This window comes from Besnoitia besnoiti, chromosome III, assembly GCF_002563875.1.
Source record: "Besnoitia besnoiti strain Bb-Ger1 chromosome III, whole genome shotgun sequence".
Taxonomy (NCBI): domain Eukaryota; phylum Apicomplexa; class Conoidasida; order Eucoccidiorida; family Sarcocystidae; genus Besnoitia; species Besnoitia besnoiti.
The window spans coordinates 5259173-5273426 of NC_042358.1; the positions used below are offsets into that span (position 1 = coordinate 5259173).

The 14254-nt window shown below is 56.4% G+C and overlaps 1 protein-coding gene across 1 annotated transcript; it reads right to left on the bottom strand.

Moving 5' to 3' along the window:
* Window positions 1-431: 431 nt before the first annotated feature.
* On the bottom strand, window positions 432-12450 carry BESB_050470 (alpha-tubulin suppressor protein; the record flags this gene model as incomplete). The annotated part of the gene is made up of 23 exons (XM_029363498.1): window positions 432-568; window positions 1221-1274; window positions 1566-1636; window positions 1949-2099; window positions 2393-2500; window positions 2917-3027; window positions 3258-3404; window positions 3988-4116; window positions 4331-4382; window positions 4945-5043; window positions 5552-5595; window positions 6068-6191; window positions 6677-6786; window positions 7003-7129; window positions 7690-7746; window positions 8246-8358; window positions 8911-8999; window positions 9386-9512; window positions 9618-9716; window positions 10403-10463; window positions 10860-10942; window positions 11392-11529; window positions 12318-12450. 23 exons carry the CDS (start codon window positions 12448-12450, stop codon window positions 432-434), a joined length of 2364 nt encoding a protein of 787 aa, XP_029220864.1.
* Between the last annotated feature and the right edge of the window lie 1804 nt (window positions 12451-14254).

Consider the following 14254-nt stretch of genomic DNA (forward strand, 5'->3'; position numbering starts at 1 on the left):
CAAAACAATGTAACGAGCCGTGGTGCGGCAGTTTTTCAAAAACCTATCGGTAATCCGACACCGGCTCATTCGTGTGCGGCTTTGGCTAGCACAGCTTCCATCGAAGCATCTCTTGTCTGAGATTCAAGCGAATCCGACAAACCAAGACTTGACAAGCTGCGCACGATTCAAGACAAGTTCAACGAAATCGAATGAATATCCCTACAAGCTTCAAGACGTCCTGCATTGGTTGGTGGGTGCCTAACACCAAACTCCTCAAATAAGCAAAACGACACCGTTCCTCAAGGCCTGGAAGTCACCATTCCAGCACCCGGACCGCAAACACCAAAAAACTAACCCAGTCGGCTGATACAGCAGGATCGCAGGACCGGGGGTTCCAGCGGCCAGTACAGAAAACACGGGTCGCGGTTTGCGGACGCACAATTTTTGTCTCATTGCGGACTCGCATACCACATGCGACCCATAAACGCCATCACCCCAATAATCGCCGCACCGGCGGTCGCACACCCAACGATCGCACCGAGAGATAATCGCGCCTCATTACCGTCTCCGTCATTATCTTGTGTGTCTGCGCGAAGAAGACAGAGCCGCACGCAAGCGGAAGGGTTCATTCATGCACTGCAGGACGACTTCGCACTCTCTCACTCAGCCATTTCCGCTGCACGCAAGCACGACATATGCAACGCCACTATCCCACAAAACCGTAGACACTGGTTCACGCAGACGGAACGCCGCCATTCGTAAGAGTTTACCGTGGACACAAATGTGACATATATTGCCACCCTCCGAAAGGTCGCCGTCCGGCTCCCCGTGCTTCCGAAAAAACAAATGCAGAATCGTGTCTTTACTGTGTACTCAAAAATAACTGCGCCGACAGGGAAAAAAGCTGGCACCGCGCCGCGTCCGTAAGACCCAGCCGTCCACACCCAAGCGACACGAACCAGAGTCACCAAAAATACTGGGATGGACATATTGGTTCGGATACGCCGCCAGAGAGGCTGCGGAAGTGGCACGGCACGGATGGAGCGGCCGCTGCTGCCGCTGGGCATTGCAGCGAAGAGATATTGTTGTCCTTTCCCTGGCCTTAGCGTCGCGTCAACTCCCTCCTTGTGGAGTGCGTTATAGGTGACGGAAAGTGTGACGCAGTGGCAAGCACACTAACGTACATCACATGACCAAGGCCGGGCATGCAGCGCCTGCCGTGATGAAGGACTCCTTACTTGGACACTCATCGGTCCCGTACTTGGGTCCTTTGCAGCTGCCAGCTTCTATCACTGCGGAAACACCACAGACGCACCGCACAATAAAACTCGTCATAACGACGTGCATTCGAAACGGAAGAGCGTGCGTTCTCACCCTCAGTGAAGCTCAGCAGTGCCAGCTGGCGGTCGACAATTCTACGTATTTGCATTTCACGCTTCTCTGTACTTCACGCCTCTCGAGGTGAGTCCTTCATGCCCTGCCACGACGCATCATGCACCCGGTCCGAGTTCTGTCGAGAGGAATTGCAACAAGTCAGCAAAAACTCAAACACGGTACAGAACAGCATGTGGATATGTGCTCACGAGACGACTGGCACTGGCCTCCCCAAGACTCCAGCTCGATTGTCCTCGTGCGTTGGCGAATCCCTTCACAGCTGAACGCACACAGAAACGACAAGCGATAGACTACTCTGGAGATTTGCAGATCCTCGTGCGTCAATTCCACACTCGTGTCAGGCGTGCTCCTCGATTCGCTCAAACAGCAGGCGTTTCGCTATTCGTCGCCTTCGCACTTTCAGATCCGCTAGGCACCCAGTGTTCAGAGCCACACACGCGCCACGAGAGCGTGGCAACGCTGAGGCGCCCACTGCCTTTTCCGCGATCATCAGCAAGAATGCATTATGCAAAAAAAGACTCTGCCACCCTTATCTTCAGAGAATTTCCCTAGTCTCTGTGCATGCACTTACACACTCCTGCAGGCGTCCCACTCTCCCCACTCGCCGGGAATGCAGGGAATGCCAACAATGCCAGCGAAGAGTTCGCCCTCGCCGAAGCCGTTCACGACGTAGAGTCCCCGTCCCAAGCGAGTTTCCGTGGCGGCGCCGACATCTTCGCGACCTACAGCAGAGTGAATTAACAGAGCACGTGCCCCCCATAAGCATCTGCCTGTCGAGCGAAAAACGCCACATCACCTTGACGAGAGCGTGCTACGGACATGCGTTGAAGATCACTTCAGCTAAGAGGCGCATCAGAAGCAAAAAGGAGCCGCGGGCAGATTCACCGGTTATTGAAAAAGAAGGCGCTGAGTCGAGCAGCAACCGGCCACTCTGGCATGCGGCAACAAGATGTGCGAAATACCACGAAAAAGGTAGAACAACCCACAGTCGCACACAGCTGGAACCAAGCCTTACGTGCTGAGCTGATCAGTGTCTGCCCGTTGGCGCCCCACGCGAAGGCCTCGCCCGTACTCAGCAGCGCGACAAACGACCGAGAAAGAGACACCAACCCGAAGGTGCGACCTGCAGCCCAATCCGCATCAACACAGGCGGTGTGTGTATGGAGGCAAGTCGCGACTGCCGCGGGTGCGGATGCGGAGACGAACAAGAAGGCGCGGCGCTGTGTGCTCCGCTGGGGGAATACAGAATGCGGTCACACACGTTCAAACGGCGCCACGTTCACACTTTGACGTCGCCCAACAGAGATCAGTGCCATCAGACAGGCGAAGACGTCAGAGCAGCACTTCATACCAATGGCAACGAGCATCAAATGGAGCCGCACAGCATTTCACGCCGCTTTGTTTCTAGCACACCACATGTGTGGGAGACACCACGGCGCGGCGGCACGGATATGTCTCCCCGGTGACCGGCCTCCGCACGAAACAGCGAGCATGCGGTGCGACGACAACGTAAGTACTCAGATGCCTGCAGAGCCTCACCTGTGAGGAAAGACTGATTCCATCCGTCACCTCCTCCCTCTTTGTCGCCCCAGGCAAAAGGATCTCCAGTGGCACTGACGACCGCAAACGCCGAGTCAGACGCGCCAACGGCTGCAGCAACGAATGCACGCAGATCACGACTTGAAGGCGAACACAACAAATCTTTCTGTGGACATGCAAGACGTTTTACGCGATAACGAGAGACCGCACCAGCAATACTTCAGACGGCGACTCGCAAGGACACATCACCATCGGGGAGGGGACTGAGGGGGAAATATCTCGGAGACTGCGCCTGCCGCTGCGGCGATCCGAGGGGATTCACTCTCTCTGCGATCACGTACCTCTGACGCCTCGACGGCCCCCAGCTAGCACGTAGCTTGGAACCTCTCCTCCCTTCGCCGACGCACCCCACGAGATGATTTCCCACGAACCATCCGTGGCTGTCGGTTTCTTCAAAGCGAGAGCTGCGTGGCTGTTGAACCGGACCTCTGCGAGCACACACACACACACACACTAGAACCAGAGGTGACCGCGCGGAGTCCCTTCAAACGTACTCGCACGAAGACCCACGTAAAACGGTTCCACTCGAAGACAGGTGTGCACTCGCCAACACCGGGCAGCCTGAATGTCGCAGCTGAGCTGAAGGGATCTGTTCTTCGGAACCTCGTGAGCTCCAGTGCCGCGCCATGCATGGAGTGTGCGACCAGGCTGGCGGAGAAAGGAACCTGCTACAATTGTGGTGGGCGACATGGGGGGGGGGGGGGGGGGGGGGGGGGATGGAGCGGAGCTGTCCTAAAAGTTTTCCAGTAACTCGAGGGCGCGACGTCTGCGATGTGATAAAAAGACTGGAAACCGAGCATAGCTTAACAAAGGTGCGTGCCCCGCCGTCATAACTGCCTAGGGAACCGTTCATACTTGACACCAGACGCAGACACACAATATTGCCCCTCTGGACTCCCGGCAATCTGGTCTACGAAAAAGCAAACAGTGCACCCACACGTGCTCCACGGATTATTCCAGCCGCCGCCTCACGGACCCAATCGCAGTCGCGCAGCTCCTACAGTGGCGCACCTGTGATACCCTCCGTGAGTCTCGCCTTTACGTCCGAGAAGTTCTTGGAAATAAACTCCGTGTGTCCCACGAACTCTTCGTTGCAGAACGCTCCCTCGTTGCTGCCGAGACCCCAGACGTAAATGCCTCCTGAGCATGCCGCAGCCGAGCAGACAAACACCACCAGAGGACAAGACGTAGCCTGCCTCCGCTCGATCACGGAATACAAGCGGCACGCGACGCTAGCTGCTGCAGGGGATCGAAAAGCCGACAGCTGGAGAATCTTCTCAGGTGTCTCCGCAGACGCTTGCACCGTTTTGTTGTGCTTTCTTACGACGCGCCCGTGAACCCCTGTCCAACTCACCACCGGCGTCAAAAGCAGCGAAGCACGTCTTCTCGCCAACAATTCTCGTAATCTGGCATCGCACAGCACACCACTCGTCAGCAGAAAATCAGCCAGGCGCCAAGTCCGCTGCGGAAATATGCAACTCTTCCGCCGAACGTGCGTACCTTGCATCTCGTTTCATACAGAATTGACGCTCAGCTGCGCGCTACGGAGAGAACTCCGAGTGGAGCCACGTTAATCCGATATGCGTCCGCAGACAGTCATCCCTGCGAGATAGAGTTCGCCCTAAGAACCCTCTCCTGGTTTCGCATGCAACCACGCCTCGGCAGCCGCGCCACTCCTGCCATGCTCCCTGCGAAGCTGACGAGCCCGAAGATGCTCTCTAGAAAAGCCACCTCAGACGCGGAAGCCACATCTCGCGCATCCCCTGTCAGTGATCCGTTGCACGCATGCAACGCGTGCTGGTGCCTTGCTCATACAACGCCAGCAAGCCCATACAACTTCAGAAGCAGGCAAATGGTATTGTACGAGAAACTAGTAACCCTTTCGCAGATTCTCAAGTCACTGGCGGCCCCCTACCCCTCGTCTCAACCACTAGTGTGAAGCCCTCCAGGCAGTCTGGAGATTCTTACCTGAGCACCCTGTAGCCGACTAGGCGCGACCATCCCTTTGCCCCATGTGAATACAGAACCTCCGCCTGTCAGCGCTGCGAAACCGACGTCGTTGGCAACCTGAAGGTAGCGCAGCAACCGTCCAGCAACCATGCATGTTGTTCCATATCCCTCGGTGTCCTCTTCGCTACACGTAAAGTCAAACAGGAGCGGCTCACGCGATGCAACTGATACTGCAAAGCCCTACTTATTTAGTCATATAAACAGCGCTACCGTGTTTTGGCGGAGCCGACTCCCGCAGCGGTTAGCATCCTGCCGTTGGCCTCTGGTGAAGCCTCACTCTTGCGAGCACTCGTCCGCTCAGACACCACTACAAATTTTGATCATTTCACGACGCACGTAAACAGTACAGGCAGTCCTCTCGGCTTTCGGGGCAACATGCCGCTGAAGGCTTGAAGGTCCAAGCGCAGTGAAAAGCTGCACCTCACGCTTTACGAAAACAGCGCCCCATGTGAATCGTGGAGCTGCGCGCTGGTCATCGACAGTTACCGAGTACGCAGCTCACAGAAGGCAGCGGAAGATCGTGACGCTGTCTGGCGGGCTAGCCACGCTGGCCAAGAGAACTTACAATATCAACCACGCCGGTGGGCTCTGGCGATGGAAGGGTGCCTCCTGCACGCAAAAGGAACACATGCCCACTCGAAGTCCGAGTCACCGACGCAGGAGAAAAACAAGTCTCCGCCGGCGACCTTGGCTGCCGCCCGTTCGCCTCTTCTGGCACAAGCCTGGCAACGACTTCCATTTCGCGGAGCCTACGGGCTGAGCTCTACGGATCGCAAGAACTGTTGCCTCAAAACAGCCTGACACGGTCGCTCCACAGAGTTGTGAACCCGTCCAAGCCGCCACAGCAACTTCCTCATATACGTGCCAAGCAGCAGTATCCATTTAGAAAATTGATCAGCTCTACAGCAGCATCGACAGCGCAGATCGCACCCGAGTCATCCAAACGCGAAGCAATCAGCCTCCTGATTGCCGGCAGCATAGCTGAGTCACGGAGTGTGCACGCGCGTCTATCCTCGGACTTGCAGGATTGTTGCGAAGGCGAGCAGAAACTGCTACCTCGCGCGGTCGTGCCCAAACTCACCGAACTGTTCGAGACCCCAGGCGTACACGGAGCCTCGGAGCAGCAGGACAGCCATGGCTCCTTGCGTGGCGACAATTTTTTTCACCCGTTGCGTGCGAGCGACATCGAAGGTTGAGAGGTCGCCCTGAGCATTGAACCCACTCGCACCGTCGACAGCAAAGGAGGCGTTTTGCCAGCGGCACAGAGTGGAAGAAAACGGTGGGACTGATTCGCAGGGGGAACAAATGCCTCAAGAGACATACGCCTGCACGAGCTGTCACAGCGCTCCCTTCTGAGGCGAACGACATCAAAGTCATGACCTCCGTCTTCGCTGGCCTCTGATACGGGTAAGATACACAACTCGCTACAACACAGAGAGAGGCCGTTCGCCGGGTATGTTCACAGACACAAGCATCACAAGGCACCGTCTCTCAGTTCCTTTCACCGGGGGGAGCGTTCACGCAGTTCTGCGCGCGGTACGGCGATACTACCCATTTCGAAGCACCTCCAGCAAGCACAACGTCGCCGGCGATCGAGAATCGTAAAAGGCTGACTTCAGGCCACTAACCTCTGCAGCGCGCGCGAGTCTCGACGCCCATCAAGAAGGTTTTATGGGTATCCGCTACTTACAGCTGCTGCCGCACTCATTTCCCCGCCTTTCTGAACGTCGCCGAATGCGAGCACGGTCCCATCGGCGAACAGGAGACCGAACGCGCTCCCGGACCGGTGGCAAGCGATCCCTGCGGGCGCAGCAGCACGTACAGCATGAAAACGACTTGCGGCCCCTGGAAATTTCGAAGATATTTGCAGGCAAGCACGTGGTCGCCATCGCTGGCTCGCCCCGTGTACAGTAGTGAGGCAGATCTGCAAGTCCCAGAAAAAGACGCGGAAGCGGCATTCGGAGAGACTGCTCCCGGGTCGGCATCACATCTTCGGGCACTGCGCTGCAGAAGTACCTTCAAGCATCACAGGCTTTGGTCGAGACTGCGCGATCGCGTCGTTCACCTTCTGTAAGCCCGCGCAGGCTGCAGACTTGTCATTCGTGCAGATAATCTGGGCTTTCTCCGCGGTCGCATGCCTCGGCTGCAAAACAAAGCAGGATCCCCGCGACCCACTCCATCACCTCACGCCAGCGAAGACCGCTGCACCGGGAACCGCCTTTGCAGTGCGTACAGCGGATAACGCCTTGAGGTCGCCGACTAAATGTCCCAGTAGACTCCGCAACGCGAGAGGAAGCACGCACGCGGGCACGGATGGAAATGCAAACGAAGCAGCTAGACGGCACACGGAAAACGCATAGGAAACCTTGATGCCAAGCTCCCGTCCGCAAAGCTTGAGCTCGACCGCCCGCGGAACGTCAGCAGAGCCGCGCGGGCTGCGGAGCCTGTCGTGCAAGCCTCTCGAATCGCCAGCCGTCTCTTCGGTAGTGGGAAGCTCTTTCACTTATATGTAAGTATATATCTTTATCCACTCCTCCTGCAGGGTCATAGTAACGCCTCAAACATATTTCACGCGGTCGCGACGCTGCCTTTCGGAATGGACCGGGCTGCGCCCGCCCGGCTTGAGAAGTCCGCGGGAGTAGCTTCCACGAACGCGGTTCGCCGATCCACACCGCTCCCGCGCAAACCGAATTTTCGACTCACCGTGAGGCCTTGACTTATCGCAAACGTGTCAGCCACGCCGCACGCGAAATCTGCATGCTACACGAGAAGCAGCGGCAGAAAGACATGACAAACATGGGGATCACAGGTCATCCTTAGCCTTGGGCACAACCTCCCGAAGTCCTATCCACTGGGTAGCAGACTGGTGTGGACAGCCCGATACCAGATCCAGTCCAAGCGAGAATCTCAGCGGCACAGCAAACCTCTTGTCCAGCAGTGACGGTACCAATGGCTCACTTCATCCTTCTTTTAACGTCAGAGCCACACTCACGAACGTAACTCTACTTCGTATTGCGGAACCCGATATATCTATGGTGATCCGGTCTGTGGTGTTGTTCACGAAAAGTACTTCCGGGGTAGAGGACGAAACGCGTCGACAACAAGCCCTCTGCCGAAGCAGCAAAGAGAACGTTGGAGCCCGAAAGTAGTCAGAGAAAAAAACTAAAAGGGCCCGGCTACGTCTGCTTCCGAGCGGAACCTGCTTGCAAAAGTGAAGGCTTTGGGAACCCTTTCGGACGAACACCTCGTGAATGCGCACCTCCCAGGAAGCACCGGTCTTTGGATCCGCAGGACCACCATATTCCGCCTTGCCAACGACTGCAATGGAGGACGGGTTCGTGCCCATAGGAACGAACTGGGCCGCGATAGCTCCTGAGCACAAGAGAAGGAACAGGGAATGGCAGACATGGAGGCGCCAGCTACCTCCCTAGGCGCTGTCATGGCTGGCGACCCGCGGGGAGTTCTCGCTACGAAAGAGAGCCACATGGCCATGGAACCGGGCGTCCCCAGCCAATTCATATAGAGGCTGAACCGTTTTTAAGGAATGGCAACAATACCAGTTGCAGGCGCCACAACATGTCGGTATCAGTCACCTTGCTTCCCCCCCCCATGGAAAGGCACAGTAAGGAATCGCATAGCCCACAGCCGTAGCATCCATCAAGGGAGAAACTACCCAACGCAATAAACTTGCACGAAAGTATGAATGTATAATGAGATTGATGGCGCTCCTGAGGCAACTGCTAAAGGAATTGTTTCAAAAATATAATTGAAAAACTTAAAATTAAATTTTCGGTTTGCTGTCTTCTGCCAGGACCTGATTTTTGAATTAAGTGAAAAGTTACAAATTAATTTTGCTACTTGCGAAGCAAGCCGCTCTCCAGAAAAGGTTTCAGACGGTCTATGTTGCATCAAGCTCGAGCTTACCAGAGGTAAACCAAACCTTGGCCACCGCTCTGTCGGCGCTCAACCGGAAAAGGCCTGTACTCTGGGAGCTCGATAGATCGAGTGCAGTTCTGACGAGAAGCGACACAAGCGCCACCTGACGCTGACACGGATCTCACCGACGCACGACCAAACGCCGGCTTAGCCGACAATCCAGCATGCACACGTCTATAGTGCTACTTGTTTTGCATTTTAACGAAAACGGAACACTTCCTGGAGGCCATACGAGATGCTGTGGGCATTCAGCCAACGCTATGTCTAGCTGGACAAGAGCCCTTTTCGAGTCGCGCCCTCTCGTGTCAACACAGTATCGACGAGACCAACGTGTTGAGAGTCAAAAAGCAACAGAAAGCACGACTGAGAGGTGCGCCGCCCTCAAGTACCAGCGTCCGCCACCAACGCAAGTTCGGACTCGAAGAAAAGTGCGCCTGCAGCGCAGCGCGCGAGTAAAACACACCGTTTTTCCGACGAATCTGTATCGGTGAAGATGACCACGTTACGTCCCTGCAACGCTTGCGTTGTGACAAAAGCTGAAATGCCTCCGGCGGCGGCGACCTCCTGACGGGTCGGTGCTGCACCCCCCGCTGAAGAAACAGATGACCAAACGAAAGCTCAGGATAGGGATAGGAGGGAAACGAAATGAAAGAAAGACTTGCCCGCTGCGCTAATCCGTAGTCCCACGGACGTACCTTCTATGGCATCCCAAGTCACATTGCTCGCGGTCAACGGTGCACCGCCGGAGTGCGAATCGAGGTACTCAGAAGAGCCACTGTCTCCTTTGACCACACCTGAGCGCAGCATCAGTCAGTTCAGTTCACTCGCGACAACCTCACGCTCAGTGACCCGAGCACACTCAGCAGAATTCCTCACTGCAGCTCGTATGGAGGCCAGATGCCGGCCGTGGGATTAACCTTCGTCGCCCAGCTGCACATGAGGCGGAAACTACGATTCATTTGAGGTCATGCGCACTCGGCTTGCCGTAGATGAACCCAGATCGGGATCGAACGCATGTTTTTCGCTACAGCAGTCTCAGGCGCAGACACTGGCAAATGAGAGCCTTGCATGCATTATGCGACCGCGTCCTCACCATAGCTTGCAACGCCCTGGACCTCAATCAAGACCGGGACCGCCCCCCCCCCCCCCCCCCCCCCCCCCCCCCCCCCCCCCCCACCCTCGCCCCGCCTCCTCCACAGAACTCCCTCCCCCCTGCCCCCATGGACCTGCGAACACCTCGTTCGCCAGCAAGCAGCCGACCCAGTCAGCCAACAGGACTGTCACTGGATGGATGCGAGTTGTGCGTCTGGGGCTTGGCCATGAGCGTAGAAACGTGCAGAGGGAGCTGCTGGGCCCTGCAGGGAAGATGAACGCGTCGCCTCAACCTCCAGCAGGGCGCTGGATTAGGCATGTGCAGCTTTGCCAGTCCCCATTATACACACGGCAGTGGAGGCGTATCCACAGGGCGCTGTGGACTTACACTCGTACTCTCCACTTATAACGCGACGCGGATCCGCGGTCATTGAGCAGATGCCGCCACACTGTAAAAATACACACAGGGATCGCAGATCCGGAACTGTGTAAGTCAAACCGACTAATCAAAAACATGATAGTTCTAGAACACTGGTGAGGACAAGGGGGCGACGCATGTACAAACAAGCAGAACGCAACTCAGATCTATCACAGAGCTCTACCAGATGCGCCCTTCTGGCCAGCGATCACAGCTCTGCTCCCGAGTGTGTGGTCTGTACGCCTGCCCGCTTACAAGAGGCCCAGCTCGTCTCACGGTACAGCACCGCGCTGACATCACCGGACAGAGTATCCCCGACGAATATAGCAGCCCCGCATCTGGCTGCTTCTGCGCAGGCGGAGGAGGAACGCATCGTCCCAGATCTAGAAGCGGAGATGAGCAGTACAAGGGACTCTGCCGGGCATACCTTCGCCGCTGCCACGCCACTCGCCTCTGCCTGCGTGGCGTCGCTTGCGACAGGAACGACTCTGCAGGTGAAAAAACCGTCGCCTGGGGGACGGAAAGACGCACGCAAGTTGAAGGGCGATGTGCAGCCAGCTTCCCTCTCCTTTTTCCCAGACAAACACTCTGGCTGGAGTACAACCGACTAGCAAGTTGCGGAGCCCAGGACCACTGTACGGAGCACACTGGAATTACCCTAGAGCAGGAGAGCCTCGATAGATGTGCCAAGGAAAACCGCGACGTCCCGAACGCGGAAAGCCCTACTGAGAGACGAACAGCACCTTTGCAGAAATGAACTAACGGCCGGAAGCCGCAGCTTGGCACCACTAAGGGGTGGCTACAACAAAGAGTGACTGGTCTTCACTGACGACATCCTGTCTCGCCACCAAACAGCGTACACCGGCCTGACCCCACCTCCAGGGAATGTGCCATGCGCCCTCGCACGAGCCACCGGGGGGATACCGTGCTCCTCACTCGGTGGGAGCCCTCCGACTTACACAGCCTCCGCAGCTGATCTTTGCAGTCGCGCACAGCGGGACACGCGCCAGATTGACTCTTCCACACTGCCGTCTTGATGCTAATGAAGTTCTCGCCGCAAGTTAACTCCAAGGTAGAACCCTCAAAACTCTCGTAAGCTGAAAACAGGCAACGCTCACAGGCCATGTGACCCCCATTAGGCCCATGATTCAGGCTCGAATCCCTCGCCGATGCTCTGGGCGTCGGGCGTGTCGACAGAGAGCATACAGGATAGAAAACGCAAAAAACTGGCACTGAATCCTTCCGCAGAGAACGGCGTCCTGCATGCAAGAAACTGTGCGGGTGCACAGCGGGTCAAAAGCAAGCCGATTCGCACAAGCCATCTAGACACGCCAGGGGAAAGACAAAACGGCGAACTGTCCTGAGAAACGCCCACTGTCCGAAGGCTCAAACAGTTTCCACGGCTCCCGTCTCCGCTCGGCGGCAGCCACTCACTCTGAACATTGGTGACTTGTAGGGAAGACGCAGGGTTGTAGAAGGACGCTAGCTCCTCATGGCGAAAAGATTTTCTTCTATTCCACGCCCCACGTGAATCCCAAGGAATGTTAGCATCCGATACCAACTGGAGTTGCTCGAGAACAGACGGAGGGCCAAGCCGATGAAGCACCGCGAGTGTGGTATCAGGGACAAATGCGCTCAGCAGGGCAAGAAGCAGTAAGAGGACGATCGAAAACACACGCCGCCGCTTCTCCCGAAACATCCAGGATGCGCCGGAAGAAAAAGCACATCGGTCCCTCGCATTCTTGTTCGATCTACAAGGAAAAAAAGCAGGGTTCGCAGAGCAGGCCACGACGCCCCTGACACACGGCACCCCCAGATGCCCCAGCCGTCGACAGAAAGGCTGAGGAGACGAAGGTGAATCCGCTGACCGAAGAAACGAACTAACCGAGCCAGAGCGAGGAGCGACTGACGACGCGCTCCTGCGCTTGCCAGAGGAGGACGTTATCCCTGTAGCAGCTGAAGGCTGCAGCGAAAGTACGGCCTCCTGGGTACTCACGTGCGCCGCACGCGGCGCACATGGGCGAGAAACAGGTGCCTTTCGTTCAGGTCGCCCGCATGAACGTCTGACCGAAGTCAAGACTTCAGGCGATGAAGGGCATCCCCCAACCCATTCTCTACATCTGGAGACTCTGACAGTTGCCATTGGTGAGCCACGTGCGCGGCTGCCTCTCTGTCTCCAGAGATTCGCCAAAGGCGCGCGAGTAACCAGCCCTCCCTTTTTACGGTATAGAGGCATCCATGCCACGGCAGAACCGTGTGAAAACTGAAAAGAACAGGGGCCTAACTCGTTGACATGCAAGTCTTGTCGTGGAAAAAATTGCTACGTCACCAATGCACAGCGCCGCAACCCGCGCTTGCTGGTGGAGATGTCTGACAGAACACTTGCTTAGTCGACTTTCTGCGCGAAATAGAAATCAACTTAACCAACGCTTCGTGCGTTCTCCGCTTCAATAATCGGAAGGAAGCCAAGATTATCAGGAAGGATTGGCGGCCGCAGGCCCTCGCCGTGACTACCGGAGTTATGGCGCCCTGCAGGACGAATAAACAAACTCCGTTTAGGGAAGTTCCGCGCTGCATTATCCGCTAAAGTGGGTGAAACAGGAGAGAAAGAAGCAATTGCCCATCGCTTTTGAGCGTTGGCTCCATATCGCTCGGTATCATGGGCTGTATCACCCAGAGACGCCTAATTTCCCGCCTCGCATGTGGCATGGCGACCCTCATGAAGAATCGCCGAACCCTCCTCCCCAGGCAACTCACGCGAGCACAAATCCCACGCGTGATTCCAGACTTTATGGATGACGGAAAAATCACGTGTCTTCTCCACCTGCTGCGTAAGATCAACAGGATGTGCTGTTTGCGCTGCGACCACGTTTTCCGGGTTTCGATACTGCTTGCTCCAGCTAGCGGTAGCTTCTTGCGGCAATCGATACACGGTAGCAGCCCTGCAGCGATGCCAATGCTGGCGGATATAAATTGGAAATGGCCAGATGACAGGAATGCAAAAAATGGGTAGAAAACCTGTAGGCTGACGGCTAGGGTGGGGTGAGTAGAGCTGAAGTGCGTCTCCTTTCATAGAGACACGGAACGACAGCATCACCGAGGCGGACTGCAGGGGTTGACAGAAAAATTGCATGTATGTGCGACTGTGCTGCTCTGTGCATTCGCCTGATAAATGATACAGTTGACACACGTGCTGTCTCCTCTGCAGGACGATATGCTTCCGACTTGAAAGGGGAAGGCGCAGGTCGCCGCGTGTGCGTACAAGTCGAATGCTGCGGCGTTGTCTTGCGGCTGGGTGGCGGCGTTAAGACCTGTATACACGCTGACCATCTCAGGCTGTTCATCGTCCTCTCATCTCACTGGCTGCGCATGTGGTACCTTCCCTACACCCCCTGGGGTGGCTGGCGCACCCGCAGCTTCCCTCGCTGTGGAGCTCCCTCCTATTTCGCCTGCGGTGGAGCACCGACGTGACTGGAGGGGTTTGACGCCGTCGACACCCCGGTTGATTCTCTTCCGCGTACAGTCTCGAGTGTATCAGCCTACATTTTCCTCCATAGATTGTGGGCTTGCGTCTCGTACTGTGACCACGCATTCATGTGACAGTGCTACCCATACTGTACGCCGTGATTGATTTGCTTCTCGATCGCGACGCAGCCGGGTTCCAATCTCGGAGTTCAGAACCATACGGGCATGCGCCAGAGAGGCAGTGCCTGTCAGATATGTCCCTTGCGGCTCTAGTGTTGCACAGCAGGATAACAGCGACACATCGGCGACTTGAAGACACTCGCGTAGCAGGCGTGGTACGTAGAGGGCGTGCGGCGT